The sequence below is a fragment of the Akanthomyces muscarius genome, chromosome 4 (genome assembly GCF_028009165.1).
Source record: "Akanthomyces muscarius strain Ve6 chromosome 4, whole genome shotgun sequence".
Taxonomy (NCBI): Eukaryota; Fungi; Ascomycota; class Sordariomycetes; order Hypocreales; family Cordycipitaceae; genus Akanthomyces; species Akanthomyces muscarius.
In genome coordinates, this window is record NC_079244.1 from 3,535,224 (window position 1) to 3,552,828 (window position 17,605).

General features: G+C 54.9%; 6 protein-coding genes across 6 annotated transcripts; 3 read left to right on the forward strand and 3 right to left on the reverse strand.

The window, feature by feature from the left end:
• Positions 1-195: 195 nt before the first annotated feature.
• Positions 196-2,154, reverse strand: LMH87_011884 (uncharacterized protein; the record flags this gene model as incomplete). Its single annotated transcript, XM_056201097.1, has 1 exon — positions 196-2,154. One exon carries the CDS (start codon positions 2,152-2,154, stop codon positions 196-198), a length of 1,959 nt encoding a protein of 652 aa, XP_056052883.1.
• Positions 2,155-2,686: 532 nt separating this feature from the next.
• On the reverse strand, positions 2,687-5,936 carry LMH87_011885 (uncharacterized protein; the record flags this gene model as incomplete). Its single annotated transcript, XM_056201098.1, has 2 exons — positions 2,687-5,824; positions 5,874-5,936. 2 exons carry the CDS (start codon positions 5,934-5,936, stop codon positions 2,687-2,689), a joined length of 3,201 nt encoding a protein of 1,066 aa, XP_056052884.1.
• A 675-nt stretch (positions 5,937-6,611) lies between these two features.
• On the forward strand, positions 6,612-8,094 carry LMH87_011886 (uncharacterized protein; the record flags this gene model as incomplete). The annotated part of the gene is made up of 2 exons (XM_056201099.1): positions 6,612-6,908; positions 6,973-8,094. 2 exons carry the CDS (start codon positions 6,612-6,614, stop codon positions 8,092-8,094), a joined length of 1,419 nt encoding a protein of 472 aa, XP_056052885.1.
• Positions 8,095-11,692: 3,598 nt separating this feature from the next.
• LMH87_011887 (uncharacterized protein) lies at positions 11,693-12,474 on the forward strand (the record flags this gene model as incomplete). The annotated part of the gene is made up of 3 exons (XM_056201100.1): positions 11,693-11,737; positions 12,098-12,182; positions 12,356-12,474. The coding sequence occupies 3 exons, from the start codon at positions 11,693-11,695 to the stop codon at positions 12,472-12,474; spliced, it is 249 nt and encodes an 82-aa protein (XP_056052886.1).
• A 700-nt stretch (positions 12,475-13,174) lies between these two features.
• Positions 13,175-15,709, forward strand: LMH87_011888 (uncharacterized protein; the record flags this gene model as incomplete). Its single annotated transcript, XM_056201101.1, has 3 exons — positions 13,175-13,626; positions 14,625-15,000; positions 15,056-15,709. The coding sequence occupies 3 exons, from the start codon at positions 13,175-13,177 to the stop codon at positions 15,707-15,709; spliced, it is 1,482 nt and encodes a 493-aa protein (XP_056052887.1).
• A 687-nt stretch (positions 15,710-16,396) lies between these two features.
• Positions 16,397-16,914, reverse strand: LMH87_011889 (uncharacterized protein; the record flags this gene model as incomplete). Its single annotated transcript, XM_056201103.1, has 2 exons — positions 16,397-16,603; positions 16,681-16,914. The coding sequence occupies 2 exons, from the start codon at positions 16,912-16,914 to the stop codon at positions 16,397-16,399; spliced, it is 441 nt and encodes a 146-aa protein (XP_056052888.1).
• Between the last annotated feature and the right edge of the window lie 691 nt (positions 16,915-17,605).

A 17,605-nucleotide genomic window follows, 5' to 3' on the forward strand; every position in this document is an offset into this window, starting at 1 on the left:
AGAATCTCCCAGTGTGCAGGTGCTGCTACCTTTCACGCTCCTCCGTTGGCTCACAGTCAATGGTATGCTGCCACACAATACATCGACCTCACGAGAGAAGGGTAAACAAAATGGCATTAAAGCAAAAACTCATAACTAGTCTAGCAAATGATCACCTTCCTAGCAAATGGTCCCCTTCCACTGTACATTGTTAACTCACACCGACGCTCTACCCCCTGACCTAGCCTTCTTGGACCGCCAAAACTTCACCTTCTTCACCCAGGCAGACTTGTCAGAAGTCGGCCCTTGCGATGCCTCTGGAGCCGGTGATACCCTCGCAGCAGCTGGAGACGGCTTCGGAATCAATGATGATGGCTTCGGAGCTGGCGATACAAATCCAGCATGGGGATCTCTGTTCACCCCAACAGGCCAACGACGCGGCAGCATCTCAGAGATGCTGGGCGCGGCCGAGGGTTCATCTACCAACAAGTCAACTCCCGGTGCGCTGTTTCCCGCAGGGCCAGAACGAGCCTGCTCAGAAATATTGACGAGGAACGCCGCCTCCGTCTCGGACGGATCGCGATTCAATGTGTTGAATTCGAGACCCGACGCTTGTGCAATGTCTTGATTGAAATCGTCGCCTTCAGGAAAATTGTCATCAAAGGTCGCCGCGTGAGACGAGCTCTGATTGAACGCAGCGCCCGGAGAGACGTCTTGATCAAGTGCGGCGCCTTGGTAGGCGTTGCAATCGCAGGTGCCTCTGTGATACTCGTGCTCTTGGACGGCATCATCGCGGAGCGCCTCTCCTTGAGGCACGTTGTGATTGTAGATGCTGCTCTGGCGTCTTGCTTCCTGAGGGACGTTGTTTTTGAAGATGCCGCTCTGGCGTCCGGCTCTTTGAAAGACGTTGTTATTGAAGATGCCGCTCTGGCGCCCGGCTCCTTGTGAGGCGTTGTGATTGAGGGTGTGTCCGTAACATTCGTGCTCATGGGCGACATCGTAACGGAGGGCGTCTCCTTGAGGGACGTCGCGATTGAAGATGCAGCTCCGGCGTCCAGTTCCGTGAGGGGCATTCTGTTTGAGGGCACTGTCATATTCGTGGTTGAGGGCGGACTGATTTGTGTAGTCTTGATCGAAATTGGCTTCTGTATGGCCATTCTGAATCAATGTGTCTCCCTGAAGAGTGTTTTCATTCAATCTTCCTTCACGACGTCGTCTCGCTTCCTGCTCCTCAAAGATGTCGTGATCCAAGAACTCGGCATCGTCTCTAGCAGCCGTACGGGGGACTCTCCGACGATATTGGGGCGCTCTCGAGACGTGATGATTGGTTACTGGGCGCTGGCATCTGGCTTCTCGAAGTATTTCATGCATGCAGCCCGGTTTCTGACAAACATTGTCAAAGCCACATCCTGCATCGCCATATGCCCGGGGAGACGCTCCTCGATCCGTCAAGCTCTCGACCCGAGCTCTTCTCCGTCCCCTCTCCGAGGGAGAGCGAGAAGGGACCGCCGGCCCGGGAGGAGGAGGAGCCTTCGGGTAAGGTTCAGGCCGCGCGGTGCTGTCCGGATATCCCGCATAGGAGCCATCCATGGTGCCACGAGACGGCCACGGACACAGAGGGGGTTTCGCAGCCGCTCGACTCATATTGATCCCAATCGAGAGCGACGCAGCATACGCGTAGATGTAGCGTTTGGAATAGGACCCCACAAAGGGCGCGAAAAACTTGTGCGAGCCGCCCAGATACGCCAGCTTCTGGACTATGACGCGCGCGCATGCCTCGCACTCCTCCCCGCCCTCCTCGCCCTGCTGCTCCTCCGCTTCCCTCGGGCATCTAATTTCGGGCAAATCGGCGCTGAGGGTGTCCAGCAGACCCTCGAGCCGCGTCACGCGCAATTCGTCCTCCGCAGCTTCGCCCGCCATCAGGTCAAGCTTTTCCCTGATGATCGGGGTCTCGGCATGCTTCGCCTGTATGCGCCACAGGCGCCACACCATGCCGTTCCAGGTGGACACCTCAAAGGGAGACGGCGTGGGCACGTCGTCGAGCTTGTGCTCAATGGCAAGCAGGCGTCGGCTCAGATTGGGCAGTGTAATGTCGTGCGCATTGCGGGGGAGAGGCAGCCTGTGGCGGCCCTCGAGGAACGCAATCGCGGATGCGCAGTGTATCGTGTGATCCATATTTGCGATGAGAGTTTGGAAATGACTGGAGAGATTGATACAATTCGACGATTGAGAAGAAGAAGAAGAAGAAGAAGAAGAAGAGGAAGAAGCAAGAGCGAGGGAGGACGAACTATTTGTACAAATCACGGGCCTGGACACCTGAGCACCATGGCTGTGTTGTCCGCGTTAGTTGCCATCGCTTGTATTAGATTTCTCAATTTGACGCCTTGTGTTACCGCTGTTGGCATGTTGGCTGTTGGCATGTTGGCAGAAGCAAACGATCAGGACTGTGAGCCTCTTTGCGGGTGCTACCATTGCCAATTAACGCGCTCTCTTTCGCGGGCGCCTCTCCGTGTGAGTATCACACAGCACCCTGGCACGCCGCATGGCTGTAGCCTAACGCCCGTCGCCGGGAAAACAGCACCCAGGGGATGAAAATCTCTTTGATGAATATATACTGTTTGTGTCACTGCGGCACGCATGGCGGGTAGCTGCAAGGTTCTCTCGTGCCACCACCGAGTTTTATCTACATCGTCTAGCTAGTCATGGTCTATCTCTTCAACGTCTTTTGCTTTTCCGCATCCGTAGCCACGTTCCGGCCCTCCACCAGCAGACCCTTCTTCCTGCGCACAGCGTCCATGTAGCGCTTGGCCACGTTCTCCTTGTCCGCCAGCTCGCCGAGGTCCTCCAGGTCGTCCTCGGTGAACGGCACCCAGAAGGGGTCCTCGTCCAGAATCTCAAAGCCGGCAAAGATGAGCTGCGGCTGCGCGGCGCCGCTGGTTCGCTTGCGCATCTCATCTGCAAAGCCGAAGCTCTCGGCGACCGGGAGAAGCGCCTGGATGGTGAAGAATGGGGTCCCTTCCTTCATCGTCTCGGAAATCACGCGGCCGCGTCGCCTCGTGAGCACGTCGTAGACGCGACCGAGCACTTCCGTGGATGCCTGGATCTCGACGGTGTACATGGCTAACATGAGGCGGGGCGACCAGTCCAGGAATCCAATGCGCACGGCAGACTGGAAGGCCTTGATCACTTCACCTGTGAGGCGGCCGAGCTTGTCGCGTGCAGATGTGTCGTCCTCGGCGAGATTGAGGGTGACGTCCTCCACAAACACGGCAACACCCTGAATGGGCTCACTGCAGAGCGGTCCCTGGGCAAGGAAGAGCTGGTATGCGTACGTGATTTTGTCCGCCAGATGGCTAGGGTGCAGAGCCTCTCCAGCACCGGGAGACCGGTCGTTGGAGTCGGACGCCGCAAATACCCGAGGCAACACACTATCCTTGGTAGCATCAATGAGAAGGTTGGGACCAGTTCGTCGCGGTCCGAATCCAGCAATGCGGTCGACGACATTTTTCCAGACATCGCGGCCTTTGCCTGTTTCCAACTCCTTCTGGAGCTGCTTCTTCAGCTCCTCGGAAGACAATAACGTGCTCGAGGTGACGGTTGGGTCGACGGCAATAGCTTCTCCGGTGCTTTCAGCATCGTCCCCAGTGCTTCGCTGCCAGTGTTCGTAGTAGGCCTTCTTGATTGAATCGCCATTCTTGTTGAGGAAGTCGGTGACATTTTCGGGTAAAGGCCGCACACGAATAGACAGTGTGACTTGCTTGGAGCTGGTGTCTGTGACAACAACACCGCGACCAAGGTCCTTGTTTACAGGTGGTTTCATCTCTTCCGCACGGACAATAGTCTCACGATAAGGTACGATGGGGGCTCCTGCTTGGATGTCACAGCGTGCGAAGCGTTCCTTGAGATCTGTTAGACAGCGCTCCAGGTGAAGTTCGCCAGCGGTGAGAAGCACGTGCTCTCCACTGTCAAATTGCTCGTATTCAGCACACGGGTCGCTCTGGACAAGTAGACGAAGACCTTGAATCATCTTGTCTAGATCGGCGGGATTAACGGGTTCTAGTGCAACACGCACAATGGGCTGGCCGGCCATGCTAACACCGGCAAGGTTGACAGCGCCTTCGAGCTTGCTGCAAAGCGTACCCGATTTGAGAATCTTGCCCTCCAGACCAGCAATGCCAAACACGACACCAGCGGGAACGGAAGCAAGAGCCTCTAAACTTCTGCCCATCAACATGTACAAAGCCTTGACCTCAATTTCTTGCGGCTTCGGCTCGATGTTCGGCTCAGCAGGGGACCATTTGGGAGGGACAACGTATAGCTTGTCACCAACAGATATAGTACCAGAATATATTCTGGCGAATCCGATGAGGTGTTCGGGGTCGACTTCCTTTTCCTCAGAATCAGGAACGTGAGCGTCAAGATCAATCTCTCCGAGCGCCTGTGTTATAGAATCGACCCCGTTACCATTCTCTTTCAGAGCTGCTTGAGCTCGGGCAGCCTCAGCTCGCTTCTTTCTCGCCAGGTCTCGAGCCTCCTCGCCGGTCATCTGGCCAGTTTTGCGCTTGTTCTCTGGAAGCTCGCTCTCCGGAACCGAGACCATCTTGCTGACATATGCCACTACAGGGTCAGACTTGCCGTGCTTGAATGTAGTCATGGCATCGCGAATCTGGGGATCGATGCTTGAAGCACCTGGTGAGCTGTCCAGGAGTCCAGGAGTACGCTCTTGCTGCGCAGCAGGCGGTGATGGTAGCGTCTCAATGACCGAAACTAACAATGCCGTAGAAAGTGGCAGCCAAGAAGCAAAGACATTCGTAAGGAGAAGTCGAGGGTCGCGAGCCCTGAGGACATGAGGTGGTATGGTGATATTGAGAGACTTGGTGACCTTTTCTAACAGAGCTGGGTCGCCTTTACCGTTATCCCCCCCGGTCGTAGCCTGGTACACGGTCCACACAGGCTCGAGGACCAGCTGTACAAACATGGGCTTGAGATTACGCCCTTTCAAATGCTTAGGCCCCAGTACCTTTTTCGTTTTGGGATCCAGATAGAAGCTTCCCCAAAGAACCTTTTCGAGAAGGCCGCGCTTGATGCCAAGCTTCTTTTCATATAGGCTGGCAAATTGACGACACGTAAACGCCCAGCCATCAGTAGCCGTGCTGAAAATGACATTGTTCTTCTCTGGGGCAAAGTAGATGTCCTCGTCGTCTTTTTCCTCGAATTCCAAGTCCACGGAGTCGGCACTGTCGTCGTTGTTGGAAGCTTTCGCGGCGACGGCAGCATTTACACGCTCTTCCATCTTCTCCCTCCAGTTGAGATCCTCCTCCATTCGCTCGCCCTGGAAGAAGCTACCCAGAACCGCATTGACCTGCTCCAGAAGCTTGCTGAGATGGAGGAAGGCCTCATTAGGCGTCATTTTCAGCTCAGTAACGAGTCGGTCCATCTTGTTGATGACAAGAAGCGGCTTCAGCCTCTCGGTCCATGCTTGACGGAGTACAGTAACTGTCTGGCTGCAGACTCCTTCCACTGCATCAACGAGAATGACGGCGCCGTCGCAGAGGCGCGATGCCGTGGATACTTCACTGCTGAAGTCGATGTGGCCGGGAGAGTCGATGAGATTGATGAGATACTCCTTGGGTGCAGGCGCAGCATCTGGCGCTGTTCTTCGAAGCATGGAAAAGTATAGCGAGATAGCTGAGGATTCCATGGTAATGCCTCTGGATTGCTCATCGGGTCTGGAATCTAGATATCTGATTTTGCCCGCAAGCTTTGGTGAGATGATGCCGTTTGTGGCCAAGAGGGCGTCTGTGAGAGAAGTCTTGCCATGGTCAACATGGGCTAGAATGCAAATCTAGGGACTGTCAGGTTGGTATATTTCTTCGGTAGTCGTCACTACTGACATTGCGAATATCTTGCGACTGCCTTTGCAGGCCTGCAAGTTTTTCAGGCGTCACGACAGGCATGGTGACGGCTTGTGATGTGAATAGAGTGAGTTGTAGAGTATCCAGAAACGCCAAATATAATGCAACGAAAATGAGAGTCAAGAAGTTTCAAATGCCGTCGCTTAAGATGTAAGCCGGCTCTGCTCAAGAAGTGAAGCTGCGACGGGTTATTTTAAGCTAGTTTGCGGTTTGCTGGTTCCCAAAGTTTGTCATCGAACTATGACTCTGAGCTTCCCCACAAGACGGCCAAGTAAGCCACCCACGGCGATTATCAAGTTTATTTTTTGAGCGGCTGACTCTTGCAGATCAGGCTAGCAGATTCGTCAGAATGAATAATATCAAAAATTTCTCCAAAGGGATACCCTGCACGTACAAAGTGCAGAAAAGCTCCCGCAGGCTGTTCTTGCTGGGCAGGGCCCCGCTTCAACGTCAAAGACGCCCCACCATAATGGCACTCGATATAAGCATTAGATATGCAGGTATGCATGGTGGCTATGGGGGCTAACCGAATAATCGCACCACAAGCCCTAACGAGACACGAAATTTCGCGGCCAGACATCGCGGCCCCTCTCAAGCAGCGCAAAATTTCGGTGCGTGCCCCTCATCCCACTCCCGCGAATACCACGGCTCGACTCGACAAACGACGACGACGACGACGAGCGTTTCGCCAAATTTCCCCTCCTGCCACCACACATCATGGCTACCTTCCAGAACAGCACGCCCGCGCGCGCCATTGACGTTGACAGCGACGTCGAGGAGGAGGCCCTCGTCAACGACTACCGCGAGCAGGTCCAGTACGAGGACGGCGAAGAGCTCAGCCAGACCAACAGCGCCCCCCAGACCGACGACATCCAGGCTCGCCTCGTCCAGGCTGCCCAGCCCCTCGACTTTTCTGCGCCTCTCGAGGTCAAGTTCCAGAGCTACGACTCATACTGCAGCTTGTTCCACTACATCCTCAACTCGGATGGCCCTGTTGATCTCGAGCCCCCCTCGGTTCGTAGACCGCTTAACAAAAACACGACTGCTGTCGCCATCCAGGAACTAATACTTTTGCTAGTACTACTGGGCTTGGGACGTCGTTGATGAGTTCATCTACCAGTTCAACTCCTTCTCCACGTACAGACTGCGACTGGCCCGCCAGAACAACAACGATGAGGAGCTTCAGATTCTCAAGGACAACCCCAACACATGGGGCTGCTACAGTGTCCTCAACGTCCTGTACTCCCTGATCCAGCGATCCCAGATCACCGAGCAGCTCGCCGCCATGAAGCGTAACGAGGACCCCGTGGCCGTTGCCGGTGAGTACGGCTCCAAGAACCTGTACCGCATGCTCGGATACTTTTCCATCATCGGACTCCTCCGCGTCCACTGCCTGATGGGCGACTTTGGCCTGGCCCTCAAGACCCTGGACGACATTGAGCTCAACAAGAAGGCCATGTTTGCCCGCGTCATGGCCGCCCACTTCACGACATACTACTATGTCGGCTTCTCCTACATGATGATGCACCGCTACGCCGATGCCATCCGCATGTTCAGCCACATCCTCATCTACGTCTCGAGGACCAAGAACTTCCAGAAGAACGCGCAGTACGACTCCATCACCAAGAAGAACGAGCAGATGTACGCCCTCATCGCCATCTGCGTCGCCTTCCACCCCACGCGCCTGGACGACACCATCCACAGCGCCCTCCGCGAAAAGTACGGCGATCAGCTCCTGAAGCTGCAGCGCGGCGGTCCCGAGTCCCTCCCCATCTTTGAGGAGCTCTTCCGCGCTGCCTGCCCCAAGTTCATCTCGCCCGTCGTGCCCGACTTTGAGAACCCCGAGGCCAACCTGGACCCCGTCGAGCACCACCTCGCCGTCTTCATGGACGAGGTCAAGACCAACATGTGGAGCCCCACCATCAAGTCCTACCTCCGCCTATACACGACCATGGACCTCAACAAGCTGGCCGGCTTCCTCGAGGTCAAGCCCGACGAGCTCCGGTCGTGGCTCATGGTGACCAAGCAGCGCAACAAGCAGCTGCGCTGGCAGGACCAGGGCCTGCTCGACGGCGAGCTCGTCAACGTCAGCGACCTCGACTACGCCCTGTCGGGTGATTTGATTCACATTTCCGAGGCCAAGGTCGGCCGCAAGCTCGTCGACTGGTACCTCCGCAACCTGTCCCGCACATACAACTAAGTTTTTGCATATACACGGGACCGAACAGGAAACGGGATTCGTGTTTTGAAAAAACAACTGTTTTTCGTCTTTGCAGACATTTCTACACGAGACCCTCCGAACATTGGATCCAAGGCAGCCACATTGGCGCTTGCCAAAAAGTGGCAGTGCCTGGTTCACATAGCGCTGCTTGATAGGTGTGAGGGTCTAAAGTCGACTGGAGCTGCATGGCAATGGCGTCACGGAGTTGCGGCCCTGATTTTCATCTTTTTAATATCGCAAACAGGAGCAGATCATGGAAGAGAAAAGTTGTGCATAGAGCTGGAAACACAGGTCATGGTGGACAAATGTGAAGGGCAGAAAAATGGGACATGTCGGGCACTCTCCCTACTGATATGATGATTACGTACATTGCTAGGATTTAGCATTTCCAAATAGACAAAAAAAAAAGGGTTAAATGTACGAAGCTGTCCAAAATGTGCAAGCGGTGTCCACGGAGAAGTAGATGTGGCCAAGACGCAGATCACAACATAAAATGGCAAAGATGGGCGACACCGACACATGGCAATGTTGACTCGGATGACCGAGACAGCCTGTAGGGATACTCGATGCATGTCATGTCACCAGAGGTTTGCCAAGTACGGCTGACGCTGGAGACGAATGTCGCAAACCCCACGCGAGCTGGAGACTTTCGATGTGACATGGCATGCATAACGGGAGGCGCAGTCGAGGCAAAAAGCGTCACAAGAAGAAGCTGTCTAGGCCGTCGAAATGCCTGTCATGGATCGAACCGTGTAAGCCATCTCTCACCGTCACCGCCTTTGCATCAAAGTAGGTGGGCATGTCTGCATGACCCGGGGTCCAGAGATTGAGTATTGGCTCTCCCGAGATGTGCAAAAGCCAAACCTTAAAGGCTAGACGCAGAGAACAGCCGGTTCCGGCCCCCAAACCGCAAGGCGAAGAAGGGAGGGGAGGGGGTTGAGGCTCCGACGGATGGAGGCGTGGAGAGGGGGACAAGGATGATGGTTGGATGCGCAGGGCGTTGGTTGGTCAGCTGCCGGCGCCAGCCCTTTGAAGATTTGCTTGGCGGCAGATGGCCTGCCAAGAGGGGGGAGGAAAAGGAAACCCGGGAAAGCGCTTCGTCTTTGTTTGAGCTTTTTGCTGACGGGCTCGGATTAGGACCTCCTTCTCAGCCTGAAAGACGGCCGCCAAACGACAGCCCGACATGCTCAAAGCCTGCTCATGCAGGCAGTAATCTGTTCATGCTATGCGGTGCTGGTAGGCCAGGTATGGACTGGCCATGATCGACGACGCATGCCTGTAATTTGCTTGCGTTGATAGAATAATTATCATGCCACTGATTTTGATGCGAGTTGGCATGGGCATCTTCGGCAAGCTGAAATAAGCATATCCATAAACGTGGAAGGTGGATGATCTCAAAGGGCACCGCGCCGTCCCCTCCCCTACTGTAGCACGCTTGTAGTTAGTGGTGCACAGCGGCTGCAGCGCTCGCACCCATGGCAATAGCGGTGACAGGGGGCCGTCGCGTAGGGCCTGGAACGCCACTGTCACTTTTTTGCTTTGGAGGGGGCGGGCTGGTAACAAGGTTAACCTCATGGTTAGATTCTCGCCTTTCTTTGGATGGCACAAAGACCAGGGGGGCTGAGATGGAGGCGGGTGTAAGCCCTTTTTCTCTGTCTTTTTTCTCTCCTTTCATTCGGCAGCGCGTTGCCGCTCGTTGCGGCCATGGACTCGATAGCAGCCCAGTCTCTGCATTGCTGGACGTCGACTCATCGCATCAGTGCAGATGAGCAGCAAGCCATGCGTAATAGTCCATCATGTCATATATGCATCTTAAACCCACCGCCGTGCTGTAGTTTCTTGGCTAATCACCCACTTCATTCCCGAGCAAACATTGTATTTCCCAAGAGGCCGCCGCCGCCGCCGTTTCTCACCCATATGAACGGGCGCGCTGACAACCCTCCTCCTCCCCCGCCCCTTTGCCCGTTCTACGCGTGACCGCCCGTGCCAAGATTCCGCCGCGCATTCTCGTTCGACGGCGAGGCGGGCGATGCCAAGCGGCAATACAAAGGGAGGATCGGCTAACAAAATCATCCCCCCGAAAATGCATTTCCTGGTCGTGTGCTGTAACCTGCGCCGAGGCTGAGATGTGAATGACTTGGCCTATGCACGCCACCCGAGCGAGCTGCGCAAGTTACAACTGGTGTCCGCACGCCCACGGCAGACCCGACAGGGCTGTCCCGAGAAGCATGACAAAGGACCGTCAAGATGGTGTTGTGATGGCGGCAGATGCGATTCGAACAACCACCATGACAAGATGCATGACAATGGGTGGTTATATCAGATTGCTATTATAAGGGTCAAACGGCAAATTGCGCTGCATCCAGAAACAATGTCTCTTCCCAGATAACTAGCCATCTAGACCTGAGCGCAGTGTCCCATTGCAGCCCAACATGCTCCGATGGTGCTCCCAATGATAAATACGACTGCACTGCCACTAGTTAGCGCCTCATCTGGTGTCCAGGCCTGTGTGATGTGATGAGAGGATCATGCCTGCCGGGGGGTATAGGTCCGCATTCTATTGCATTTGACAGCCCCCGTAGCTGGCTACCGAACCGGCTGGCCGTCAGATGAAAGATGTAGATAAGCAGCCAGCGCAGCCTGCCCGTCAGACGTGAAAGCCCTGTTCAGCTCTCCTTCTGTGAGCCCGTCATCGGCCATCATCCATCACCGCCCAGACTGGGGTGGCGGCGAGCTAAAACGTCCTTAAGTTGTTAGCCTGCGAGCTAGCGCGTTGCATGTGCCGTAGCTTTCGGTTTCAAGGCTCAAGTTGGCCGTCTGTTGCATTCTCCTTGCCGCTGCTCTGGGAGTGAATGACCGGTTTGCTTTGCCTATTCACTGTCTCTTCCCCCGCCCCGAGCTTGAACAGCCCCCCTGCAACCCTACGCCGGGAAGCCAACGCGGAGCCGCGTGTGGGCGGGCGCAGCGCACTAGCATGGATTAAATGATGCGTTGCTTATTGATACTCTGGTGTGCGTCACTCGTCCAGCCAGGACGCAGGCCGAGAAGCCAACTGTCCAGCCTGGAGCTGGGTGGCATTCCAAGGCGCTGGCGGGAGGTGGCGTGTCCCCATCTGTCGTTTTGTTCAGCTTGCCGAGCTGCCTTTGTCCAGGGAGAGATGGGAGATGATCTCGCCGTCGCTTTATTTAGTCGTAGCCGCTCAAACGTGACTTGATCATTGTCGTCTTGCCTAGTGGTACTAAATCGTGCCCATCTCGTGCGCACACATTGAATCGTCCGTGTTCGCGACACTCAAAGGCACTTCCGCTGCCTCACTCAACGTCCCACTTCCCGCCAAACTTCCGAAAGGCTTCCATTCGTGTTGGTTGAAGGCGTCGAATCTGGGGTCCCCTGCTCGCTATCCCGGCCTGGTTCCATTTATTAGCACCAAGACAAAACAACCGGTGCGGCCTGGACCGTACTCGTGCGCACCACCTGGCTACCAAGGAAGCCGAGAGAAGATTGCCAGAAGAAGAACCCCTTTATTAACCTGTTGCTGCCGGAACTCGCCACGTCGGCTAGGCAGGCAGCCCGCCGAATGATTCACCACGCTGCGCTTGCACTTGATTCCGTCGCCATCACTGTTCAATAACAACGACTGACGGCAAAGTCGTGTGGCAAGGAGAAGAAAACTTGCAAACGCAACATTGCCAAACACGCCAGCTGACTGAATTCTTTGCACTACCTTGCAAGCTGCCAGCTGCCAGCTGCCAACACTACCTCCGCTGCAGGCCTTACATCTACAAGTCTGTCCAGCCAATACGACATTTCTCCATCCTCCGGCCTCCCCCAGCAACCCAACTAGCAAGGCAACCTTGCTAGACCCTCGCACCGACAGCCTGGGAACAGCCATCTCAATCTCCATTGTCTGAAAAAAGCAAGGGATACAAAAACAGAGCAGCAAACGGACTCGCCTCGTGCGCCAAGCTCTCTAGGGAGGTAGCCATCCTCGGCCCGCCTCGACAAGGGCCTCCATCCCACTTACTCCTCTGCCCCAGCATCTTGCAGCGCCTTGGCGACTGAGCCTCGTACGTTGATTGCCTGCGCCTCTCAGCACCCTTCCTCCGGTTCAATTCCGAACCCTCTTTTGGACTTTTTTTCCTTCCCTCTTTCACTTTTGCGCCTTATAGCACTTGCATCTGCATCTTATTCCCACTTCCCTGCAGAGCCCGGCCTTGGAACATTGCTAATCGTTGCACAGAGGACCCTGTCCTCAAAGACGAATCGAAGAGCCTCACAGCACCTCGTGGCCAATCCCTTGTCCCCAGGCTGGCACAGGTTTTCTTGACCGACTCTGTTTTTTTCTTTCAACCATCATAATTCTTCCTTTTTTTTTCTGGCACCGGTCGGAGAAGAAGACCCAGCCGCTAGCTGCCTGAACATCCGCCTTGACAGATAAAAATACTACCCTCGCCAGGGCCAGCTCGTGCTCCACGCCCGCCTGGACATCAACGAGCAATCTCGCCCTCCCCGGTCAATTTCTTCACGCCCGTGTCCGTCCATTCCTTGAAACGGAACGCAGGCCAATCGACTACCTTGCAAGTCTGCGTTTCCTTCGACTTTCATCACCCGCGACAGTTCCCTGGCTACCTGATTGAGCGGCGTGCAGCGGCTGTCTGAGCTTCGCCTTATCTCTGTCTCACACGTCATCGCCAATCATTGTAACCTGGGCCTTGCTTCGCAGCAATACCGTGTCTTGTTTGTACATTTCGGACAGCTATCTTGTACCTACCGGTTTTGCACCAGATCAGCGCACAAAACACAGACGGTCTGCGCCTTGGTCTTGTACTGCCGTGGTCGGCAATTTCGTGCCGAAAGAGTCGCTGTTGCCAACGCCATCTGCAACATTGTCTCGAACAAGGCCCGACCCTTTGGCCCATTTGGGGGCCTCACCAAAATTAGCATCGTCGACCGAGTTGACTTCAATTGACCCTGTCCCTTGCCACGGAAGCTCATTTGCATCAATTCTTCTTTCGCCAACAACATTGCTGCTCTGCGCATTCTTCGAGCACCAACGTCCATGTCCAATACGTTAACCGACGACACTTGCAACAACGCCAGTTTCGCTTCACAGCGCCCATCCGCCAAGATGCTCAAGATGGTGACGCCACAGGACGTTCGGAGCCCCGGGCTCGACATGTCGCCGAGGACGCGCTCGCTGCCCGACTACTTTGCTGTTGGGCCTCTCAAGTCGGAGCTGGCTTCGATCCAGGAGCAGGAGGCGCCGCCGACACCGTACCAACGGAATGAATCCAGCGCTGGCCGCCGCGAATCAACAATCTCATTCCCGGATGAGCTGCCAACGCGACGCAGCTCCAACGGCACAGATCCTGGCACCGCCATCTCGCTAGGACGGAAGCCATCAACATCCTCAGTCTCATCTCGCCGACCGCGATATTCTGCGTCTTTGCACGGGGTGGAATTGCAAGAGCACGCCGCGCGCATTCGCGCAAGCTCGCCCCCTCCAGAAAGGTTCGTTGATCCATTGTTTCCTACTTGTCAGACTGGCAGGCCGCTTCGGCATGCAAAACTTCCCTTTTTTTCCCCACAATCACGTTTTTGTCTTGGTTTCATTTGCCACGACGCACGTCTTTCTAGCTGCGTGTTGACGAGATCCGGGAGTACGGCACGTTGATCGCCCCGTCTCAAAAGGCTGAGACACTAGACTGGCATCGAGGCGCGAGTGCGCCAGTTGGCCAAGAGCTGCATCGACGAAGAGTTGGGCATCCATCTCGTGTGTTACGAGGCTTGGTCGAAATAAAGTGTCGGGTAAGGGTGGAGATCGTGGAGCGCATGCTGAGTCGCGCCTCTTGAATGGCGCAGGATATACCCGCAATGCACTGCTGGTGCCAGTTCATGACCTGCCCAGAGAGGCGTAATGCATTTTAGACTGGTTGCGTGCGGCTGCAGGCGCACGATGGTCTTGTGCACGGGTGGGGAGCGCCGCGACAAGCCTCACGAAGAGCGAGCGACGAGTGTCGCGATGGCGATGCTGGCTCTGCAGTCGTCAGTGGGTTTGACTTTACTGATTGCCCCTGGACTCAAACCCTCTTTCTTTCCCCCTCGTTCCGCTGCAAATTTCAGGATGATAGGCCAGCACCATTTGGGGCGGCTTAAGCTTTGCTAGCCCCACGAGTGGCCCCCAAAATCTTCACTGAGCCAGCGACTCTGGCACTGCCCACGCTGCCGCTAGCTGCTTGCAATTACCCCGCTGCTCAGTCTGGGTACGCTTCGCCTCCCACGCTGCGCCATGGAGCCACCTCACCAGCCCAGGCAGGCTGCCCATTTTGCTTTCGGTTGCGCCCGCTGGTCTGACGTACTCTTGTCTCTGTCATCTCCCAAACCCATTGCTGCTCTTGTTTGCTTGCCCTACTACACAGTCGTCTCTACTTGCAACCGAATTCTTTACGTTTCATCGCCTCTGAGCGTCTGCGCGACATGTCATCGCTAACTGTGCCACCTCCGGAAAGGTTCCAGCACCACGTCGGCTTCGATAATGTGCCGAACGGAGAGGCTACCAAACACAACACGACATCGCTGACCCTCAACGTGAGGCATAAGGGCTACCAGGCCAGACGACGATCGCGCATATTCATGGTGGGCGTGGACGAGAACTCTTACTCGGACTATGCTATCCAGTGGCTGCTGGACGAGCTGGTTGATGACGGCGACGAAATTGTCTGCGTGCGCGTGCTGGAGAGCGCGGTGCGCATGAACGATAAACAATACCAGGAAGATGCGCAACATGTCATGCAAGGAATCCTAGCCAAGAATGGAGCCAACCGGGCTGTCAGCATCGTGCTTGAATACGCCGTGGGCAAGCTGCACGCAACCTTTCAGAAACTGGTGAGTGTGACTGGGCGCTACCGTTTGGCTGAGACAAGCCGCTAACAAGCTACAGATTCAAATGTATCAGCCAGCCATGCTGATTGTTGGAACCAGAGGCCGATCACTGGGCGGCATCCAGGGCCTCGTCAACAACCGCAACTCGTTCTCGAAATACTGCCTACAATATTCGCCTGTGCCGGTCGTCGTTGTTCGACCAACGGAGAAGCGCATTAAGAAGAAGGTGAAGCGTGCCAACGACTCGGGCCGCCAGACCTACCTGGGCATGCTCTCGGCAACATTGGGAAAACACGAAGCCGACAGCGAAACCAGTAGCACATACGAACTGGAGACACAAATTTCAGCCGACGAAGAGGCGCATCAAGTGGCAAAGGTGCTGGGTCTCCCCGCAAAATTCGATCCAACCATTAAGCCTATCAACCCCAGCGACTATCTTCGAACACGATCGCCGGCGCCATCGGGGTCGAAAGAACCTACGAGCCCGAACCTCGGCGATGTTTCGCCGAGCAGCGCCATGAACAGCGAGGACGAAGAAGAGGAGGAGGATGGGGAATTTGAGGTTGTGTCTGGAACACAAGCCCTCAACCAACAGCAAAAACTTGAACAACTACACAAGATGGAGGTCGGTGAAGCGCAGGCTCTCCGTCAAGGTGTGGACGTTGAAGAAGATGAAGATGAAGGGTCCGCCGACAACAAGGCGTCGCCATAGTGTTGCCGAGGTCGAGAAGGATGGTGAGAAAAAGGTACTGTCGAGGTACATACTGTTCTTGTAACAGCCAAAGGAGGCTCTCTGCTGCAAGGTTCGACTCTGCTATAGCAGAGACACAACAACCCGGCGCCCCAGGCATCTGAGTTGGTGAGAAGCATTTCGGTGCCTCTGACTAGACACACTTACAATATTGACAGTCACACGAGAAAGGGTGCAGCCGAAAAGTGTCGCAACCTAGCTGTGAGCACAGCTCGATGTTGCTTGGTGTTGTATGATGAGCCATGGCAGCGGGGGAGAAGTTTAAAGACGTGGAAAGCGATTTGATGTATTTATAGCACACCAACAGCGAGTCGAAAGACGTTTTGTTTACGTCGAAAGACGCTTTGTTTATACCAGATGAGAACAATCACTTGTTGATACAGAGAATACGCCGCTTCACAATAAATTGACGTCTTGAACGTTTTGGTGGGCTGACTAGAAGTGTATACGAGACGCCACCGTCTGGCTGAATGCAATACGAGGAATACCGACGACATGTCAAAATGACTCAATAATACAGACGGAAGTTTCAAAGAATGCAATGCCATTTTCTTTTACGAATTGACTCGCAGAATGGTATGATGGCCCACGTCAAGGGAGGCGATTAAAGATGTTGCATTTGCAACGATGGAGCAAATATCCAAGTGCCTACTCATTATGCGACTTGCTCTCGGCGCCTTCCCTCTGCATGCCCTCGCAGCCCGTGGCCTTGCCGGCCAGCTCCTCGACCTTTCCGTACCCGCTGGAGGGGTCTCGCTGCTCGCCGGCCTTTTGCATCGTGGCCTGGCCGGCGGCCTTGTCCTGCTCGCCCGACGCCTTCCACGCCTCGGAGCCCGTGACGTTGCCAATGACAGCCTATGACGCAGCGTACGTGGTCAGCGAACCATCGTGGGTGGGGAGAAGCTGGGATAGGGAGCTTGATCTTGACTTGCCTCTGCCTGGCCCTTGACGTATTGAGCGTGCCCGGCGACGAGGCTAGGCTGCTGCGACTGGTTGGTGTCGGACATGTTTTCCTGGTGATTGACAAAGGTCTGTATGTTGGTTCTTTGTTGCTGTAAGGCGTAGTTGGCGATGTAGATCAAGATCAAGATTTGAAAGGTTGAGTGATGGAAGTAGCAACATCTCCAAGTTGGAGAGCCGTCCGGTGACATCAACAGTGGTGACATCACCACAGGGTCACGGATGGAGGGGCAACTGTCGGCACGCCAGAAACCGGCCAGCCACTAAACTGCGACAGTGCTTGTTCTTGAAATGTAACATAAAGATCTAAAAATCGATGCGTGTTTAACTATGGTATTCTTGACTGTTTTCTTTGCGCTCGCGTGTATCGGACTGTGTATCACTATCCAACAATACTGTCTTTTTCTCTTCAGATCTCTTGGTGTCGCAGGGTAAGATGACCTGGGACATTGCTGTCGATGGCGCACTTTAGCGCCGTCGAGCGATGACCACAGGTACCAACCTAGGTAGACACGCCTAAAGTGACTGAGGGCCTAAAAATCGAGAGTCTTCAGGGTCGCCTTGAATTCTGAATCAACTCGCTGGGGCCAAGCTTTCTGTATCAAACAGTTTTTAGTATCCATGCAGCCGCTATCATGCCATAAACGCTGATCGCCGACGGTTTATTCAGCTGATAACTTATAGCCAGCCTCATTTAGGCCGCTTCTCCTCTAGGCTAAAAAATACGAGCATCGTAATCTAGGCCGGCGCAGGCGGCGTTTTTTTTAATGACAATACAGCCTGGTCGCATACCAACGCTTTCTCTTCCCTCCATTCCCTCTGCGTCATCTGGTTTCTCCCTCGACACTCGTTCCATCGTTGAGATCTCTTTGTCTCTTTTCGCAATTCTTCCATTTT